General features: G+C 48.1%; 8 protein-coding genes across 8 annotated transcripts; 4 read left to right on the top strand and 4 right to left on the bottom strand.

Moving 5' to 3' along the window:
* Window positions 1-15: 15 nt before the first annotated feature.
* On the bottom strand, window positions 16-1626 carry N7503_005884 (ALDH-like protein; the record flags this gene model as incomplete). Its single annotated transcript, XM_057065431.1, has 4 exons — window positions 16-140; window positions 193-663; window positions 724-1109; window positions 1163-1626. The coding sequence occupies 4 exons, from the start codon at window positions 1624-1626 to the stop codon at window positions 16-18; spliced, it is 1446 nt and encodes a 481-aa protein (XP_056923174.1).
* Window positions 1627-2069: 443 nt separating this feature from the next.
* On the top strand, window positions 2070-3437 carry N7503_005885 (FAD-binding oxidoreductase; the record flags this gene model as incomplete). Its single annotated transcript, XM_057065432.1, has 1 exon — window positions 2070-3437. One exon carries the CDS (start codon window positions 2070-2072, stop codon window positions 3435-3437), a length of 1368 nt encoding a protein of 455 aa, XP_056923175.1.
* A 114-nt stretch (window positions 3438-3551) lies between these two features.
* N7503_005886 (uncharacterized protein) lies at window positions 3552-4679 on the bottom strand (the record flags this gene model as incomplete). Its single annotated transcript, XM_057065433.1, has 1 exon — window positions 3552-4679. One exon carries the CDS (start codon window positions 4677-4679, stop codon window positions 3552-3554), a length of 1128 nt encoding a protein of 375 aa, XP_056923176.1.
* Window positions 4680-5626: 947 nt separating this feature from the next.
* N7503_005887 (RTA1 domain-containing protein) lies at window positions 5627-6622 on the bottom strand (the record flags this gene model as incomplete). The annotated part of the gene is made up of 3 exons (XM_057065434.1): window positions 5627-6105; window positions 6156-6398; window positions 6448-6622. The coding sequence occupies 3 exons, from the start codon at window positions 6620-6622 to the stop codon at window positions 5627-5629; spliced, it is 897 nt and encodes a 298-aa protein (XP_056923177.1).
* A 907-nt stretch (window positions 6623-7529) lies between these two features.
* On the top strand, window positions 7530-8806 carry N7503_005888 (NAD(P)-dependent alcohol dehydrogenase; the record flags this gene model as incomplete). The annotated part of the gene is made up of 3 exons (XM_057065435.1): window positions 7530-7746; window positions 7803-8233; window positions 8285-8806. The coding sequence occupies 3 exons, from the start codon at window positions 7530-7532 to the stop codon at window positions 8804-8806; spliced, it is 1170 nt and encodes a 389-aa protein (XP_056923178.1).
* A 593-nt stretch (window positions 8807-9399) lies between these two features.
* On the top strand, window positions 9400-11223 carry N7503_005889 (CocE/NonD family hydrolase; the record flags this gene model as incomplete). Its single annotated transcript, XM_057065436.1, has 3 exons — window positions 9400-9953; window positions 10008-10370; window positions 10428-11223. The coding sequence occupies 3 exons, from the start codon at window positions 9400-9402 to the stop codon at window positions 11221-11223; spliced, it is 1713 nt and encodes a 570-aa protein (XP_056923179.1).
* Window positions 11224-11641: 418 nt separating this feature from the next.
* Window positions 11642-12570, top strand: N7503_005890 (pyrroline-5-carboxylate reductase; the record flags this gene model as incomplete). Its single annotated transcript, XM_057065437.1, has 2 exons — window positions 11642-11678; window positions 11732-12570. The coding sequence occupies 2 exons, from the start codon at window positions 11642-11644 to the stop codon at window positions 12568-12570; spliced, it is 876 nt and encodes a 291-aa protein (XP_056923180.1).
* A 1113-nt stretch (window positions 12571-13683) lies between these two features.
* On the bottom strand, window positions 13684-14946 carry N7503_005891 (uncharacterized protein; the record flags this gene model as incomplete). The annotated part of the gene is made up of 1 exon (XM_057065438.1): window positions 13684-14946. One exon carries the CDS (start codon window positions 14944-14946, stop codon window positions 13684-13686), a length of 1263 nt encoding a protein of 420 aa, XP_056923181.1.
* Window positions 14947-15331: the final 385 nt, after the last annotated feature.

The following is a 15331-nucleotide window of genomic DNA, read 5'->3' on the forward strand; positions in this document are numbered from 1 at the left end:
TCAATTTCAGAAATTTTAAATAAACTTGCTGCCCTCGAGACTCCATGTCATCAGCCTAGTCTCGGAGAATTCTCGCAGACCAGCAAGGGCATTATTGCGCCCCCATCCACTACCTTTGACACCTCCAATTGGGAAGGTAGCTAAATCATCAAGTTAGCGACCGTGCAAGAACATTCAAGACAATCTACTCACGCTCATCATGTGGTGTCATGTTGTTGGTATGAACTTGACCAAATTCAAGTTCCTGTGTCATCACCCAAGCTCGGTTGAAGTCTTTAGTATGTATAGCAGCGTTTAAGCCATACTTGCTATCATTGGCCAGTTCGATTGAGTGCTCATCATCGCGAGCAATGAACAGCGCAGCAGAAGGACCAAATGATTCTTCATTCCAGAGGGTCATTGATTTTGTGAGACCCATCAAGATTGTCGGATGCAATTTCGCAACGCCCATCTTCTCTGGCTTGCCCACGAGGAATGTCGCTCCCTTTTCCTTTGCATCGATAAGCTTTTCTTGGCATGCTTCCACGATGCGGGGGCTGACACCGTCGGTGATTCTGAAAGACTCTGCCTCTTTGATCAAATGCTTTTTGAATTCCTCGGCAACGCTCTCAAGGACGATGATTCGTTCTGTCGAGAAGCAAAGTTGTCCGTGGTGGAGATAAGCTATAGTAACAGTTAGTTCCCTACTGAGCAATCTATGCAACTGAATGATGAGATACATACCTCCAGCAATACAACGTTTGGCAGCAGCAGGTAGATCCGCATCATCAAGGACAATAGCGGGTCCCTTTCCACCCAGCTCCATAAAGATCGGCTTGAGGTGCTTCGCACAGACCTGACCAACAATGCGTCCGACTGCTGCACTTCCGACAAACTCGACCTTGCGAATAGCAGGGTGCGCAATAACAGCCTCGGTCACCTCGGGAGCGTTCTCTCTGCTCGCCTGGATCACGTTCACAACGCCTTTGGGAAGACCGGCCTCTTCAAAGATTGTGACTAGCATATGATGCAGCTTAGGACAGTTCTCCGAGGCTTTGAACACCACAGAGCATCCAGCCGCAATAGCGGTCGCAATGTTTCTCGCGCCCAGAATAATGGGTGAGTTCCAGCTAAATTTCCGTTTTAGCGAGAATGTTTTATCCCGAGAATTAGAGATACATACGGCGCAATAACTAAGACCGGGCCAATTGGCACCGTGAAAACGAGTGGCAAGACATCGGAAGACTCGCCCTGTGGTATTTCACCCTTCAACGAAGTAATACAGGCGGCAGTTTCTTGAATTAAGCCAACAGCCAGCTGTATATTCTTCTTCGCCAGTAGCTCGGGCGCACTCGTCTCTGCCATTTGAACAGCGGCTAGCTCTTCTGCATGGCTTTGAAGTAAATCGGCATATCTCAGCAGGAGGTCTCGTCGATCTCTAGCAGGAGTCTTTTTCCAAGTCTTAAACGCAACGGCCGCAGCATCAGCAGCCGCTTTGGCGGTTTCAGCATTGGCTGACTCGGCAAGATACACGTCTTTCTGTTGCGCGTAACTATACACTGGGAAACGGTCGCTAGGTGAACCAGCTGTTTCCACACCGCCGATGAGCAAGGGAACAACAGGAAGGTCTTCGGTTGTTTGAGACATGCTGGAAGTCAATCGCTATGCTCGGGGATGTTGATGTTAGGGATGTCGAGAGAAGGCTCTTTTGAGAGCCGAGTTACCTGCTTATTGGTCACGAACTTATACATTCAGTGGCTGAGAAGACCGGAAAATCCGGGACGATGTAAGGTTAGGCGACGTGGGACTGCAGGAGCGGGGACGAAGCAGTATGTCATTTCCCCACATTCCCCTCCCCCGCCGTGGGTGTGTGGGTAACATCAGGGCCCCACGCTGTGGTTAGTGGGTACCTTGACTATGTGACAACCAGATGAGGAACTGGGACTGAATAGGTATCATAGAGTCTAGATGTAATCTTAAGTATAACCTCGTCTCTGACTGCCCAATTGCCAGACTAGAAATTTGAATTTTCCCTTCCCTCAGTTTTTGTCCCTTTCAATTCCCTCTGTCTTGAGCATAAAAAGTTTGAAATGGAGTCTTGGACTTTTCACACCATTCGTCGCGGTGACCCCAAATATGAAGCAGCACGATGTGGCGCAGTCTGGAATGGTCGAGTCCCAGATCGATACCCCGAATTGATCACCTACCCTGAGAATGATGCCCATGTTCAAGCGATCGTTCGCTACGCCAAGGAAAAGAAACTGAGCATCGGCACCAAATCAGGTGGTCATTCATGGACAGCCTCCTTTCTCCGCGATGGGGGCATCATGGTTGATCTTGTGAAAATGAACAGCTTCACATTCGACGTGAAAGCTCGTGCTGCAGTTGCGCAGCCTGCGGCGTATGGTTCGGACCTCAATGCTGCCCTCGTCCCGCACAATCTCATGTTTCCTGGAGGGCACTGCCCGACTGTCGGACTGGGAGGTTTTCTGCTACAGGGAGGTTTTGGGTGGAATTCGCGCAAATGGGGTGTCGCATGCGAAAGTGTCATGGCCATAGACGTCGTCACGGCGGATGGTGAGCTTATCCGTGCAAGCCCAACTGAGAACTCTGAGTACTATTGGGCTAGTCGTGGTGCTGGGTGCGGCTACTTTGGTCTTATCACGCGCTTCTATCTTAAGCTCTATACGCTTCCTCAGGGTATCATGACCGCACGGTATATCTTCGAGACCTCCGACCTGGACGAAGTGCTTGCTGCTATCGACGCCGTTTCCGAATCTGTTTCCCCCGATCTGGAGATTGGATTCTTTGTCGCGCGTGATCAGGATGGTATCATGGGTCGGCCGACACTTGCGATTACGGCTGATGCGCTTTCCGACACGGAAGAAGAGGCTCGCACCGCTCTCAATCTTCTACATGATCTACCCGTAATGAAGAAAGCGCTCAAGTCAGCTCCGTTTGTTAGTTGTACGTTACGGGAAATGCTCAAGCGGTTCGATGATATTCTCGACAATCGCGGGCGACGATATGAGGCCAATAACCTGTGGACAGATCTACCTGTCACAGACCTGCTCCCCAATTTCCACAAGATCATCGATGCGCTTCCTGCGGCACCCTCCCACCTCTACATGATGTGGTGGCTCCCGGTTAAAGGTCGTCCGGAGATGGCGTTCTCTATGGAGGCACGTCTCTACGTCGCTCTCTATGCGATTTCCACGGATGCGGGGCAGGATACTAAGAATTCTGGATACGTGATTTCTTCTTTGGAGAAGATGGAGCACTTAAGAAAGGGGATTCAACTCGCTGATGAGAACCTACCGGGTCATCCTGGAAAGTTTATGCGTACGCAAAACTATGTCAGATTGGAAAAGTTGCGCCAGAAATACGATCCGGAGGGTCGATTCTATGGCTATATTCGAGTACCCCCCGAGTTTGAAGCTGCCCTTTCTTCACTGTGAAAGCAAAAACCTGGACTTATAGAAACATATTATTGGGTCATTTGTAACTTATCTGGTGTTATGAGAATGGAATCTGTGCCACCATAGCAAAAAGAGGTCCACCTGGCCGTCTAATTATGAATTATATTTTGAAGCGTTCGAGCTGAAGCCCGCAACATCCACGGGCCATTCCATCAACTTTGACAGATTAGAATCGCCGAGCCCCGCTACCAAAGCATTAATCTTCGTGATCTCAACACCAAAATTCTTCCCAAGATACCAGAGGTCACCCAGAAGCGTGAGTAGTAAATATAGATGGGCAAGAATGGTGAAAGACAAGCCAGTGAGTATTTCCGGACCGTTATTCGAGTCAAGTGACGAGATGAAAATTTCCGGAACAAGGTGCGGCCAAGATGTAATAGCCGCATCCTCTATCTCGCCTTGAACGTCACGGTCAGATGAACTCGCTTCGATACGTTGAAGCTCGAGCACATATATGACTCGCATATACATCTGTTCAGCAACATCAATTGCTTGGTTCTGTGCCTCAAAGACATCGCCTAGCTGTTGAATTTCATCAGATTCGGGGCTGGAGCCAGAAATTTGGGATGTGCCAAGACCACCACCGACTTCAAGCAATGTTGCTTTCAGGGTACCCAAAAATCCTCTAAGACTTGAAATTGCTTGAGGTGCCCCGAGCGAAAATGCAGAGAGATTTTCTGATCGTATATAGCGTGGTGACACAGCTGATAGAACATGATCTGGACCGAGTAGCTTCCAGTCCTCGTTGGCATTGTTAAACATTAAGAGTGGTCTCAATCGCCCTAATTTCAGCGTCTTCCAAGAGTGCCGCGCAATGGAGCTGACGCCTCGAACTAGTCGCAGCCACTCTATACGGGGCCCCTCAAAGCGATGAGGCGAATCCGGGGAGATATTTTCCCTGGAGACTTGTGATGTCTGGGTAGAGAGATCCAAATTCTCGATCCGCAGCGAGCCGAATGCAAAGCCGACGATCAACATTGATCCAGCAAACAAGACTTCCGCACTAGTCTCTTCAATAGAAGTCAATTTCTCTTGAAGACCCTGTAGGCCTTTTTGGTGATGCTCAACCAAACTTTGCAGTTTGATTGCATCTGAGGTCATTGCTGTTCGCTGGTCCGGTTTTCGAGTTGTCAAGATATCCAGACCTGCCAGTGCCAAAAGCAGGTGCATGAGAAAAGGGTTATTGGCAGCGATTTCCGGAATCACACGTTCCCAGACCATAATTTTGCGAGGATGGAGACTTAGGTTTCTCGAGGTATGCAATAGATAGTGCTGTAGAAGGTTCAGGTCATGCATGTTCAAATCTCTGGTACCAAGGTCAGGATTGGCTGCCCGGGATTCAGGTATGTTAAAATCTAGCGGATGAATGGAATCTTCAGGCAAGCTTGACGGTATGCTTGAACTAATTCCATCCTGGTGCATCAGAGAGCGACGAGTCCGAGGCTGTCTTCTTGTCTGGTCACGTGTCTCCTGTGGTTGTGGAAAGGTGCATTCATCTCCCCTGACGGAGCAGGCACCACAGATTGGTCGTTCTTCATCACACTATCGCGATCAGTCTTTTTTATAGAAACAGGGTTATTTGATTGGTACCTTGACACGGCGGTTCTTGCATGGAAAACACCCATTCCTGGATTTTGTGTGGCTGATCCGATGCTTCGGACGCCTTGTCAAATTTGACATTGGACAACAAGGGGGTTGGGCCTTTGATGCGTGATGTGGCGCAATCTATAGCCTCACATGTGAAAGGGATAACTTGGCATGGTAGGTATATAATGCGAGGAAATGGCCACTGGATTGACTCCCTGAAGTACGTGAGGAATGTATGTCGAAGTGATGTGGCTGGAAAGTGCGGGTCTAGCTGGTTGAAACCCTACCGCGGTCCTGACCACCCTACTTTGCCATGGTACGATCATCTTCGACGTCTCCACTAATTCGATTTTTCTGAATTATCTAAGTCTTGGGATTCATGGATTTCAATAATTTACCTTTGGGAATCATTACTAAACACAAACCTAACTGCATAAGGCAAGGCGGAGTTATCGAGATTCAAAGTAATGATATTGTAGGATACATATCACAACCTTATTTACTTAATACAGTATGTCTAATATAAAGTTTGATTAAAAAGTGAGATCAGCATACATCTATGTCGGATTCGTTCAGCTTCCTCAAGCCTTGGACATTGGATCTCTGTGAGCGGACGCTTCCGTCGACATAAGTTGAAGCTCACTATCCCTTTTACTGCCCTGCGGTAGGAAGGAACCAGGATAGACAATGATCAACACTATGCCTGTCAAGGACATGAGACACGCATCAAAAATGTACAAAAGGTACTCTCTTCGCATAATGAACCCATTGTTTCCCTCAACAAACTCAACGACTCGAAAGACTGATCGCACTAGAATGAGAAGGCATGCGATATAGAGCGCCCACATCATAGCCTCCCATGTCATACGAGTTTCGGGGCCATGCGACCGTGTGCTTGAGACATGGATATACCGCGGCTGCCTCTTGAAACGCCAGTGGAACACGGCGGAGACGACTACGAAGAAGCCAAAGAAGAGAAGCTGAACTACCAACCCGCCAACGACAATATTGGCTCCAGTGTTCATAGCGGAAATCGATCCAGCAGCCATATAACCACCACCTATTGATAATCAGTACCTCGATCAATTGGTAGGCACCCGGTAACTCTACCTCCACATTGCATAAGAAAGGATATCACATCTCCAACAACAAATGTTTTCGTGAGAAAGCGAACTGGAACCTTAGATTGCTTTTCAGCGCCGAGTTTGACAACAACCCGACCGAGTGTCATGTATATAGAAGCGGCGAACAGAGGGGGAGCGACCAGGATGAGCATAGTCTGGACTATGTATGGCCCAAGTGCCATCGTATCGAAGTGGGAAAAAACGCGAGCAATATAACCGGCACATTCAACTGTAGCAGTGTTAGTGGCTTGAACATGAATTGGAAGCTTGAATCTCACATAATAAGCCCACGATGAACGGGATGAAGAAGTAGGTGCGATTGCGAACCAGTCGAACTAAGTGGAGGATGGAAAGAAGAAGGAAAATTCCAGCAAATATTGCTGCAGCTGGTATGGATGGGGTGTATCGATAGAGAGCGAAATCTAATCCGCCATCGTTCGTGGTTGCAGACATGTTAGGCGGCTTGAGAGAACTGTAAGAGAGTGACAATAGAATATTGGATTTAGGCTCATTGTAGCGAGTGTTTTTATATATCAATAAACTCTACGCTCGTCGGACATCCCCCTGAACATGAAAATTTAGCATCCAAATGGAAGATATACGAGAATGCGAGAACCCTGTAGTGCGAGAATACGAGAATGCGAGAATGCGAATGCCAAGAACAACCTTATTTGCCGCAGTGGATCTGCATCTTGATTTTTTTTAGCTTGACTCAATCCACTTCATGCCTTTTAATAACCATCAAATGTGAGAACACACCCCTGCATAGGAAACCGCCATTGATTCAGCCTCGGCTGTAGTCAGTAAGGGTCTCGGCAAATCTCTCAGAGTCGATTCCATCCATCGAAACGGCTGCCGTCGATAGAACACTCATTAGAGACTATACCACTGATATCACCCCAAGCAGGCTCATGATTGGAATTAAACCGATTTTGTTATCTATACCGGTGTGCTCTTCTCGTCTTCTTCGATATAATCATCCATGATGAGACCTTGAACCAGTTTATGGTGTGATACGATAATGGGGTCGCGAGGATGAGTTTAGATACAATTTCAGGACTTACTTGTAAACATGTTCTAACTAAATTTAATCGACCACTTTGTACCTGTACAGAGTAGACCGCTCATTAACGGGGCCTTGAGATGAAAATGGCGAGGTCAAACCCCCCGCCCTCACAAGAGCGGCGGCAAGGGAGCCCCACGTTCGCGGGGAACTGGATTAAGTGTGATCATATCCAAATAAATTAGCACTTCATTGAAGAACCTAATTATAAATACGACATCGAGTATTTTGATGACTATCGTTAACTCTGATCTGTTTCTTTGAATTTGTCTTTGAAGTCATTCACCTCAAACGAAAATGTCCAAGGAATCACTAGCGCTTGTCGCATACGGCCCCATCAGTCGCGGGCAATGGAAATTACAGCCTGTTACTCCGCGCCCAATTAGACCAGACGAAGCTCTAGTGCGGCTGGTAGCCAGTGGAATTTGCCGTGCAGATATTCATTTTGGCGATGCTGCGACAGAAGGAAACTCGAATCCGGGGATTTATTATCCTCGCATTTTGGGTCATGAGGGTGGGTGATTAACTCAATTGAACTCCTGGAAATTGAGAATATTGACGGTATCTCAGGATCTGGATTTGTTGAAAAGGTTGGGAGTGCGGTGACGAGCGTGAAGATAAATGATCCAGTTATCATGTCCATTTCATCTTGCGGAGAGTGCTACAATTGTGACGATGGCCACCCGGCGTACTGTGTAGATGGGTTTAAGCACAACTTTATTGGCGAGAAGGAGATGTATTCTGCGTCAAATGACGGCAACTTTGACATTGCAGCGTCTTTCTTTGGACAGTCGAGTTTCGCCAGAATGGCAATTGTCAAAGCACGCAGCATTATCAATGTCTCTGGTCTAGGCGTGACGACCGAGGAACTCAAGCTACTGGCACCACTTGGTTGCGGAGTCCAGACGGGAGCGGGAGCGATGACGAATATCGCTGATGTCCAACCCCATCAAGACGTCGCTATCCTTGGAACAGGGGGCGTTGGCCAAAGTGCAGTCATGGTATCGATCCTTTCATTTCTTATACTCATGCATATCTAACACGGCATACAGGCTGCTGCCATGCGTCAGTGTCGAACAATCATCGCCATCGACCACACCAAGTCTCGTCTGGAACTCGCAAAGACCCTAGGAGCAACACATACCATTGACACGTCCGACCCAAACATTGACCTGGTCGCGGAGGTGCGCAAGATTACCGGAGACAGAGGTGTACATGTGTCTTTGGACACAACTGGAGTGCAGAAGCTGGCTAAAGCTTCATGGAACTTTGTGCGATTTCTCGGCAAGGTCTTGCAAGTCGGCCTTGCAAAGCCTCTAGATCAATGGGACGTCTCCATGGCGGATCATATGAATTCTGGAAAGCAAATTATTGGATGCATACAAGGTGATGCTATTCCTCAAAATTATATTCGTGAGATGATAGGATGGTATAAAGCTGGGAAGCTTCCAGTGGAAAGAATTGCCAATTTCTATCCTGCGGAGGAATACCATCGAGCATTTCAGGATATGGAAGATGGAAAGACTATCAAGCCTATCTTGGTTTGGAATGATTCGTGTCAGTCTAAGATCTAGTCACCTTTTTGATAATCAATCATAAAGTCTTGTTCGCAGCTAAGCTATAGATTTGCTTTTATTGAAAATAGGTTTATAACCTTCAAGCCCAGTGACTACAGGATACAATGGCCTTCTGCTCTCCCGTCCTCGCTCGCCCCACTTCTTCCGCACACGATCAACTTGAAACGATCTGAAGCAATGTGGGCTACTGTCTCGGCCTCGGGTCTAATTTAACGCCGAAAATTATTGGACGGGACACCGGAACTCCTCTCGTGTCCCTATGGGTCTAGTGGCCCACGTTAGAGCTAAGCGCCGAGCGGCCATATAATAATTTTCCCCGCATTTTATGACGGCCTTTCGTTTAGCCCTTCAATGATCGGCAAGCTACGTGGGGCGAATCACCACTAGGCCCGGTCCTCAGCAATACCCGTGGAGACTGTGCCCGTCTCGGATGTCGAAGAACATGTTCCGGTAAACTCGCATGATATCCATCAATGGTGATCAACAACGGTACGTAATAGCTTTGAAAAGTATACTATAAAAGCATCGTAACCCTTGTGTGAAAAAACACTAGATACTACATCTACTCTCTTACAAATATCATCGCGGAAATGGACATCCAACATGTTATTCACGAAAATCAAAAAGTCCCCGTCACCAAGGGTCTTGCCCCGAAAGACGTATTCCCCGGCTTTGACCCCACCCCCCGCACATTCAACGACGAGGGAATGAAAATCGAGTATAACCATCCCATCAAGCTCCGCGATGGTATCCAGCTCCGAGCAGATATCTACCTCCCAGAAAACCAGTCTGAAAATGTCAAGTTACCCATCGTCCTCGTCTACACGCCATTTGGCAAGCAGACGCCATTTGACATCTCGAAGGTGCCGACCTCCCGAGACTTCGATCCGGGATATCACGGTGTGACATTCTCGAAATACCTCATCTTCGAAGCTACAGACCCAGCTTTCTGGACGAAGAATGGCTTTGCGTATGTCGCCGTTGACTCTCGGGGTAGTTTTGCTTCGGAGGGAGATTTCTTTTCTTTTCTTACTAAGTCCGATGGACGCGATGCGTACGATGTGATTGAGTATCTTGGTGAACGGCCTTGGAGTAATGGTCGGGTTGGAATGGTTGGGGCTAGTGGATTGGGACACATTCAATGGTATGATATCCACGTCACTCATCACTTATGACCCGTTCCTAAACTTTGTGATAGGCATGCTGCTGCTAATCGCCCGCCTCATCTGGCCGGAATCATGGTGCAAGATGCATATGTTGATTTCTATCGTGAAGTTGTGTGCAAGGGAGGTGTCCCTCATATGAATTTCATTGAGCTCTTGTCTTCAATGTATATGGCCCAGTCAAATGAGCAAGGTTGTCCCAAAATCGATATTGTGAAAGCCATTGAAGAGAACCCCCACGATAGCGAGTTTTGGGATATCTTCAGGCCAGATCTGGATCAGATAACTTGTCCTCTTTATCTAATTACCAGCTTGGCCGATAAAGGTGTTCACGTCCCTGGTTCGGTTCGTGGCTATCTTGCCGCTCAGTCATCTACTAAGTATATTGAGCTTCATCCGTGAGTGTATAATCTCCTCCTATATTCCTATGTGGGAGAAGCTAACACTGGGGATAGCTATTTCAAATGGGAGTGGCAGCTCACCGCGGAATCACAAGAGCGCCAACTTGCATTCTTCAATAAAGTCTTGAATGGTCCGGATCAGAAAGCTGCTGGTGCAGTAGACTTCTGGCCACCGGTTCGTCTGCATGTTACAGACAAACATTACTCCGGTAGCTGGCGCAGTGAGAATGAGTTCCCAATCGCGAGAACCCAGCGGACAAAGTTCTTTCTTGGTCCAAATGATGATCTTCTTAAAGATTCTCTCATTGGCAGTGACTCCGCCACTTACGACACTAAAACAGGATCTGTCGCCTGGCAGCACACATTCGATAAGCCTACTGAAATCACCGGATCATCTCTTCTTCACCTGTCGCTTTCCATCTCTGAGGGCTCAGACGCAGACCTGTTTGTAACTCTTCAAAAGATTAATCGGGATGGCCAGATCGTCAAGTTCCCATACCACTCTTTTGTGAACGATGGACATGTGGCTTGGGGCTGGTTACGAGCTTCTAAGCGGAAGCGGGCAGGCAATCCTTATGGTGATGAGGTGATGCACACTTTTCTTGAGAAGGACCTGCAGCCACTTAATCCTGGTGAGAAGGTGGAAGTGGATATTAATCTTCAACAAACTGGTACCCTATTCCGCAAGGGTGAGATTATTCGGGTTGTTGTTCAAGGCCGGGACTTCAACGAGTATAGCCCCAATTGCCAAGTGCCACGCGCTGGAACTGGTTGCAATGTTGGTCAGCACACCATTTTCATGGAAGGTAGTTTTGTTGAACTCCCGATCGTTCCTTTTAAATATGCCTAGTCGCTAGGTTATGACACTGCAATGTGAATTGATTGAGAAAAGTTCCCAGGGCAATATCTTATCAGCTTGCGGGGTTCAATGTGGAGCCACGTCGGTTCGAGTCACCGAGCATGTTTCGTTCCATATGTCCTCTCGCTGAAGAAAAAAGCAGACTCATAAAATTTAAATCGGAAGATATATACTGTATGAATTGTACTTAGTGAGTCGCTTATAAGTGGGGCAGCGTGCATGACTCAACTTGGGATACCCCGCGGACACACCTACCGAATGCTCGGGTGCCCATACCGATACTGTAGGACGTCTATCTCCGATATCGCGACTCACGATTCCAATCGTATTCTTCAGTCGCTACATTTATTTAAACATCCACGTACATACGCACGTACATACACACCTAAGCACAGAAACACCCTTCACAATGGCAGCAGAAAAGACAGTGGCGTTCATTGGATGCGGTAGGTGACTTTAGCCCCTGGCAGACCAGGATAGACCGACTAATGAATACTAGGAAACATGGGAGGCGCAATTCTCAATGGAGTTCTTGATGCTGCATTCAAGTCTGTGGACTCAGAGCAACAATCGCGACCAATTTCGAAGTTCATAGCATGCACCAAGAGTGCAGGGTCTGCCGAACGCATTCAAGCAGCCCTCCCAGAAGAATTCAAATCTCATGTGAAAGTGGTTTCCTCCAAGATTATCGAGAGCATGCAAGAAGGCGATGTCGTTGTTCTTGGATTCAAGCCATTCATGGCTGATGACGTCCTCAGTATGGAGGGCGTAAAGGAAGCACTTGCTGGCAAGCTAGTGATCAGTCTATTAGCTGGACAGACACCGCAAAACCTCGTTCAAATTATTGAAAAGTCAGACGCCAGGTCATTTGAGCTTCCGGTAGTGGTCCAAGTTATTCCGAATATGGGTGCAGAGTTCCGCCAGTCAATGACCATTATTCGAGCACCTGAAACTCCACTCCCAGCTGAGATGAAAGATATCGTGGAGTGGATCTTCAATCAGGTTGGCTGGATCAAGTATCTTCCTGAAAGCCAAATGGATGTGGGATCTGTGCTCGTGGGCGCAGCTCTGGCCACCCTAACGGTACCGATCGAGGGAATCCTGGATGGCTGCGTGGCTGAAGGCATTAAGCGCCCCGATGCGATGGAGATGGTCTTGCGGGGAATTCGAGGATTATCAGCCGCGCTAGAGGCAGGCATACATCCTGCTGTTCTGCGTGAAAGTATTTCGTCTCCACGGGGATGTACAATTCAAGCACTTCTAGCCCTTGAGAGGGCAGGGAGCAGGGCCGATTACGCCGACGCAATTATCAAGGGGACTCAGCATCTGAAGAAATAAGTTTGATCGTGCAATTCTTGGATTACAATGAATAATCTCGAGAATTCGGTCTTTCTCTGTGTCGGAGAGCTTTTTTGGCGACTAGAGATTGCCTTAGAGCCACCTTCTCGTCGTTCATGCTCCTTCTTGATCGTATATCAAATTATAGATAGTCAGAGGCAAAAGAAGAGTATTAGGCGTTATGGAGAGGGGCTAGAATTGCCCTTCGCGTTGTATTAACGATCGAGGACCATCATATTTCTAAACTATGCTTCGATTCAAAACGACTCGCCACTAGGATAAACTACATGATTTTCGCCCAGTCGTGTAAAGAGTATGACTATTTCGCAGCCATCATAAAACGCCCAGGTTTTCGTCACCTTCACTTATCCTTCCTAGTTAGATATACCAGGGTCTATGACTATAAAGGGCTCACTAGCGGATGCTCCTCTAAGGCTATTAGCTTAGCGAAGGAAGTAACTCACATCCATTTAACAGTGGCATTAGAGGGTGGTGATTCAGCTCATGTTCCAGTTATTACTTTAAAAGAGATTCTTCCTATCCATCAATGGCTAAACCTCTATCATCTGGTCTTTCTAATTTCAGCGTCAACACATCAGACTTAATTGATCTACCTTGTTCGTCATCATCCTCACTACGTTCTATTAAGCTAGGATCCCTTGGGTTTCCTAACGATGAAGAATGCTGGTCTAAGCTAATGGAGCGGATGCGGGATGAGCTTGATTCTACTAAGCGCGATCGATCACAGAAACCGGGCGTGAGAATCATCATGGAGATTGATCAGATGCAATCTGGGAGGTTCGCTCTTCTCACAGATGGGAAATGAACTTTCTCTATGACTCTGGTGAAATTCCAACACAAGGATATTTACTTAACTTCCCCAAGTTGGGAATGGGTACTTTGCACAATAATTTCGAACCTGAATATACCCGACCACACGTCGGTATGCAGGAGCTAAAGGAATTGGGAATCTTTAAACATTGACATATTTAGAAGCTTGAATAGACTAAGGAAATACAGCCAGTGTATATAAATGACGGTGCGCCTCCGGGGCGGTTTAGATGACATCCAGTTCTCCACGCGAATTAAATTCAATCATGTTTAGTTTGAACCCTATCCCCACATATCGCCTTCATCTTTGACCAGATCATCCTCATTCAAGGCTTGAAGATTGGTTCCTCGCTCTTCGCGCTTCCTTTGACGTCTAGTCACAGTTCGTCCTGGTGTGAACGGAGTTACGGGAGTGAAAGGCATGTACGGGCTATAAGGGGTAGGCATGCCAGTGATAGGCCCATTCTTTTTGGCGGGCCGTTCCAGGAAAGTTGTCTTCGTCGCTGGCGCACTCTGTTGAGGATAGGCCTGGCGGAATGGCAACGACGACGATGAAGACGGGGAATGTGAGGAAGTCGCCAGACTAAGGGGAGCAGGGGCGCGTGCACGGGTGGTCGGAGGGGCCATGACCGGTCCAATTTCTGGTGCTGCACGGGGGGCAGTTGGAGGGGGACCAGGGGTATAGAATCGTGGAGACATGGGGGGATGCTCTTGGCCGTATGACTGGCTTGCTTGAACATTTGGGGAGGGAAGAGGAGATGAAATGCCCAACTTTCGGATGGGAAACTTTGGAGACTTCAGCTTTGCCGCATCGAGGTCGGAAGGGGTGGCTGATTTCGAGCTGAACAATTTGGACAGTCGATTGGAATATCTGGGGGATTTTGGTGGTACCATTGGTGCTGACACGGAGACCTGCGAAGCTGCACGGTCGGTAAAGGGATTGGTGTACTGGCTGTCTGGAGATGGAGCCAGCGAATCCGAATCCCTCACGGAAGCCACATTGATGCCGGCAGCCTTCTGCGCATCATGTTCCATCACCGCTGCGTATAATCTTTCCATCTCATCCTCGGCCCTTTGCCGATCGGACGCAACAACAGACTCATCCACAGTCACCATACTGCCGTTGATTGAAGGCTGTGAAGGTCGGGATCCTCTGGGGATGCTGCCCCAAGAGGTAAAAGCAGTTGACCTGTTCGGACTAGGAAGGTTCTGCGTGATTGGAGTGATAGGGCTTGGGTCGATGCTGACAGAAGGCCTCACTGGCTTCAGCATCTCCATCTGCAGCGAGTATTGGGATGACTGAACGGTCCGACGCAGTCGTCGCCCGACGAACAAGACCAAGGCTAGAAGAAAAGCAACAAATATCACGTAAGATGCGACGATACTTCCAACCTGGATGGCGAGTAGAGGCCTATCCAGAGCAGGACGTGATTCCGCACTTCTTGGGATCTGGAAGTGTGCTTCTACTGCGGCGGACACTGGACTAATATGCACAACCAAGAGGGAAAACAGAAAGGGAGAGAACGAGGCAACCGGAGGAGTCATCGCCAGTTCCTGTGACAGGGAAGTGCAGCGGGGAAGAAAAAAAGGGCTCAATTTTAAGTGCAGGTGCAGTCACTTTTCTCTGATCGACATGTCGCCGCGTGGGAATGGCGAATCTGGAGAGGGAGAGGATCACATCGTGAGGAAGTGATGGGGCGGCAGGAGAGGGGCACTTCGTATAAAACGTTGTGAGCCATCGGATGTGATGAGGTGAAGAGCAGTCTCGGGGCTGCAGGTGCAATTGCAATGAGATACAGCCTGTCGTTGGTCGTCAATACGCGCCGCCATGCACGATTGTCACTCGGTGGGGACCAATCAGGGGTCATAGATGGGTGTGATTGGAAGTGATCAAAGTGTGGATCAGCAGTCTCCACTAGGGTCTTGGCAC

This window comes from Penicillium pulvis, assembly GCF_028828015.1.
Source record: "Penicillium pulvis strain IBT 33274 chromosome Unknown contig_23_segment0_segment0, whole genome shotgun sequence".
Classification (NCBI taxonomy): Eukaryota; Fungi; Ascomycota; class Eurotiomycetes; order Eurotiales; family Aspergillaceae; genus Penicillium; species Penicillium pulvis.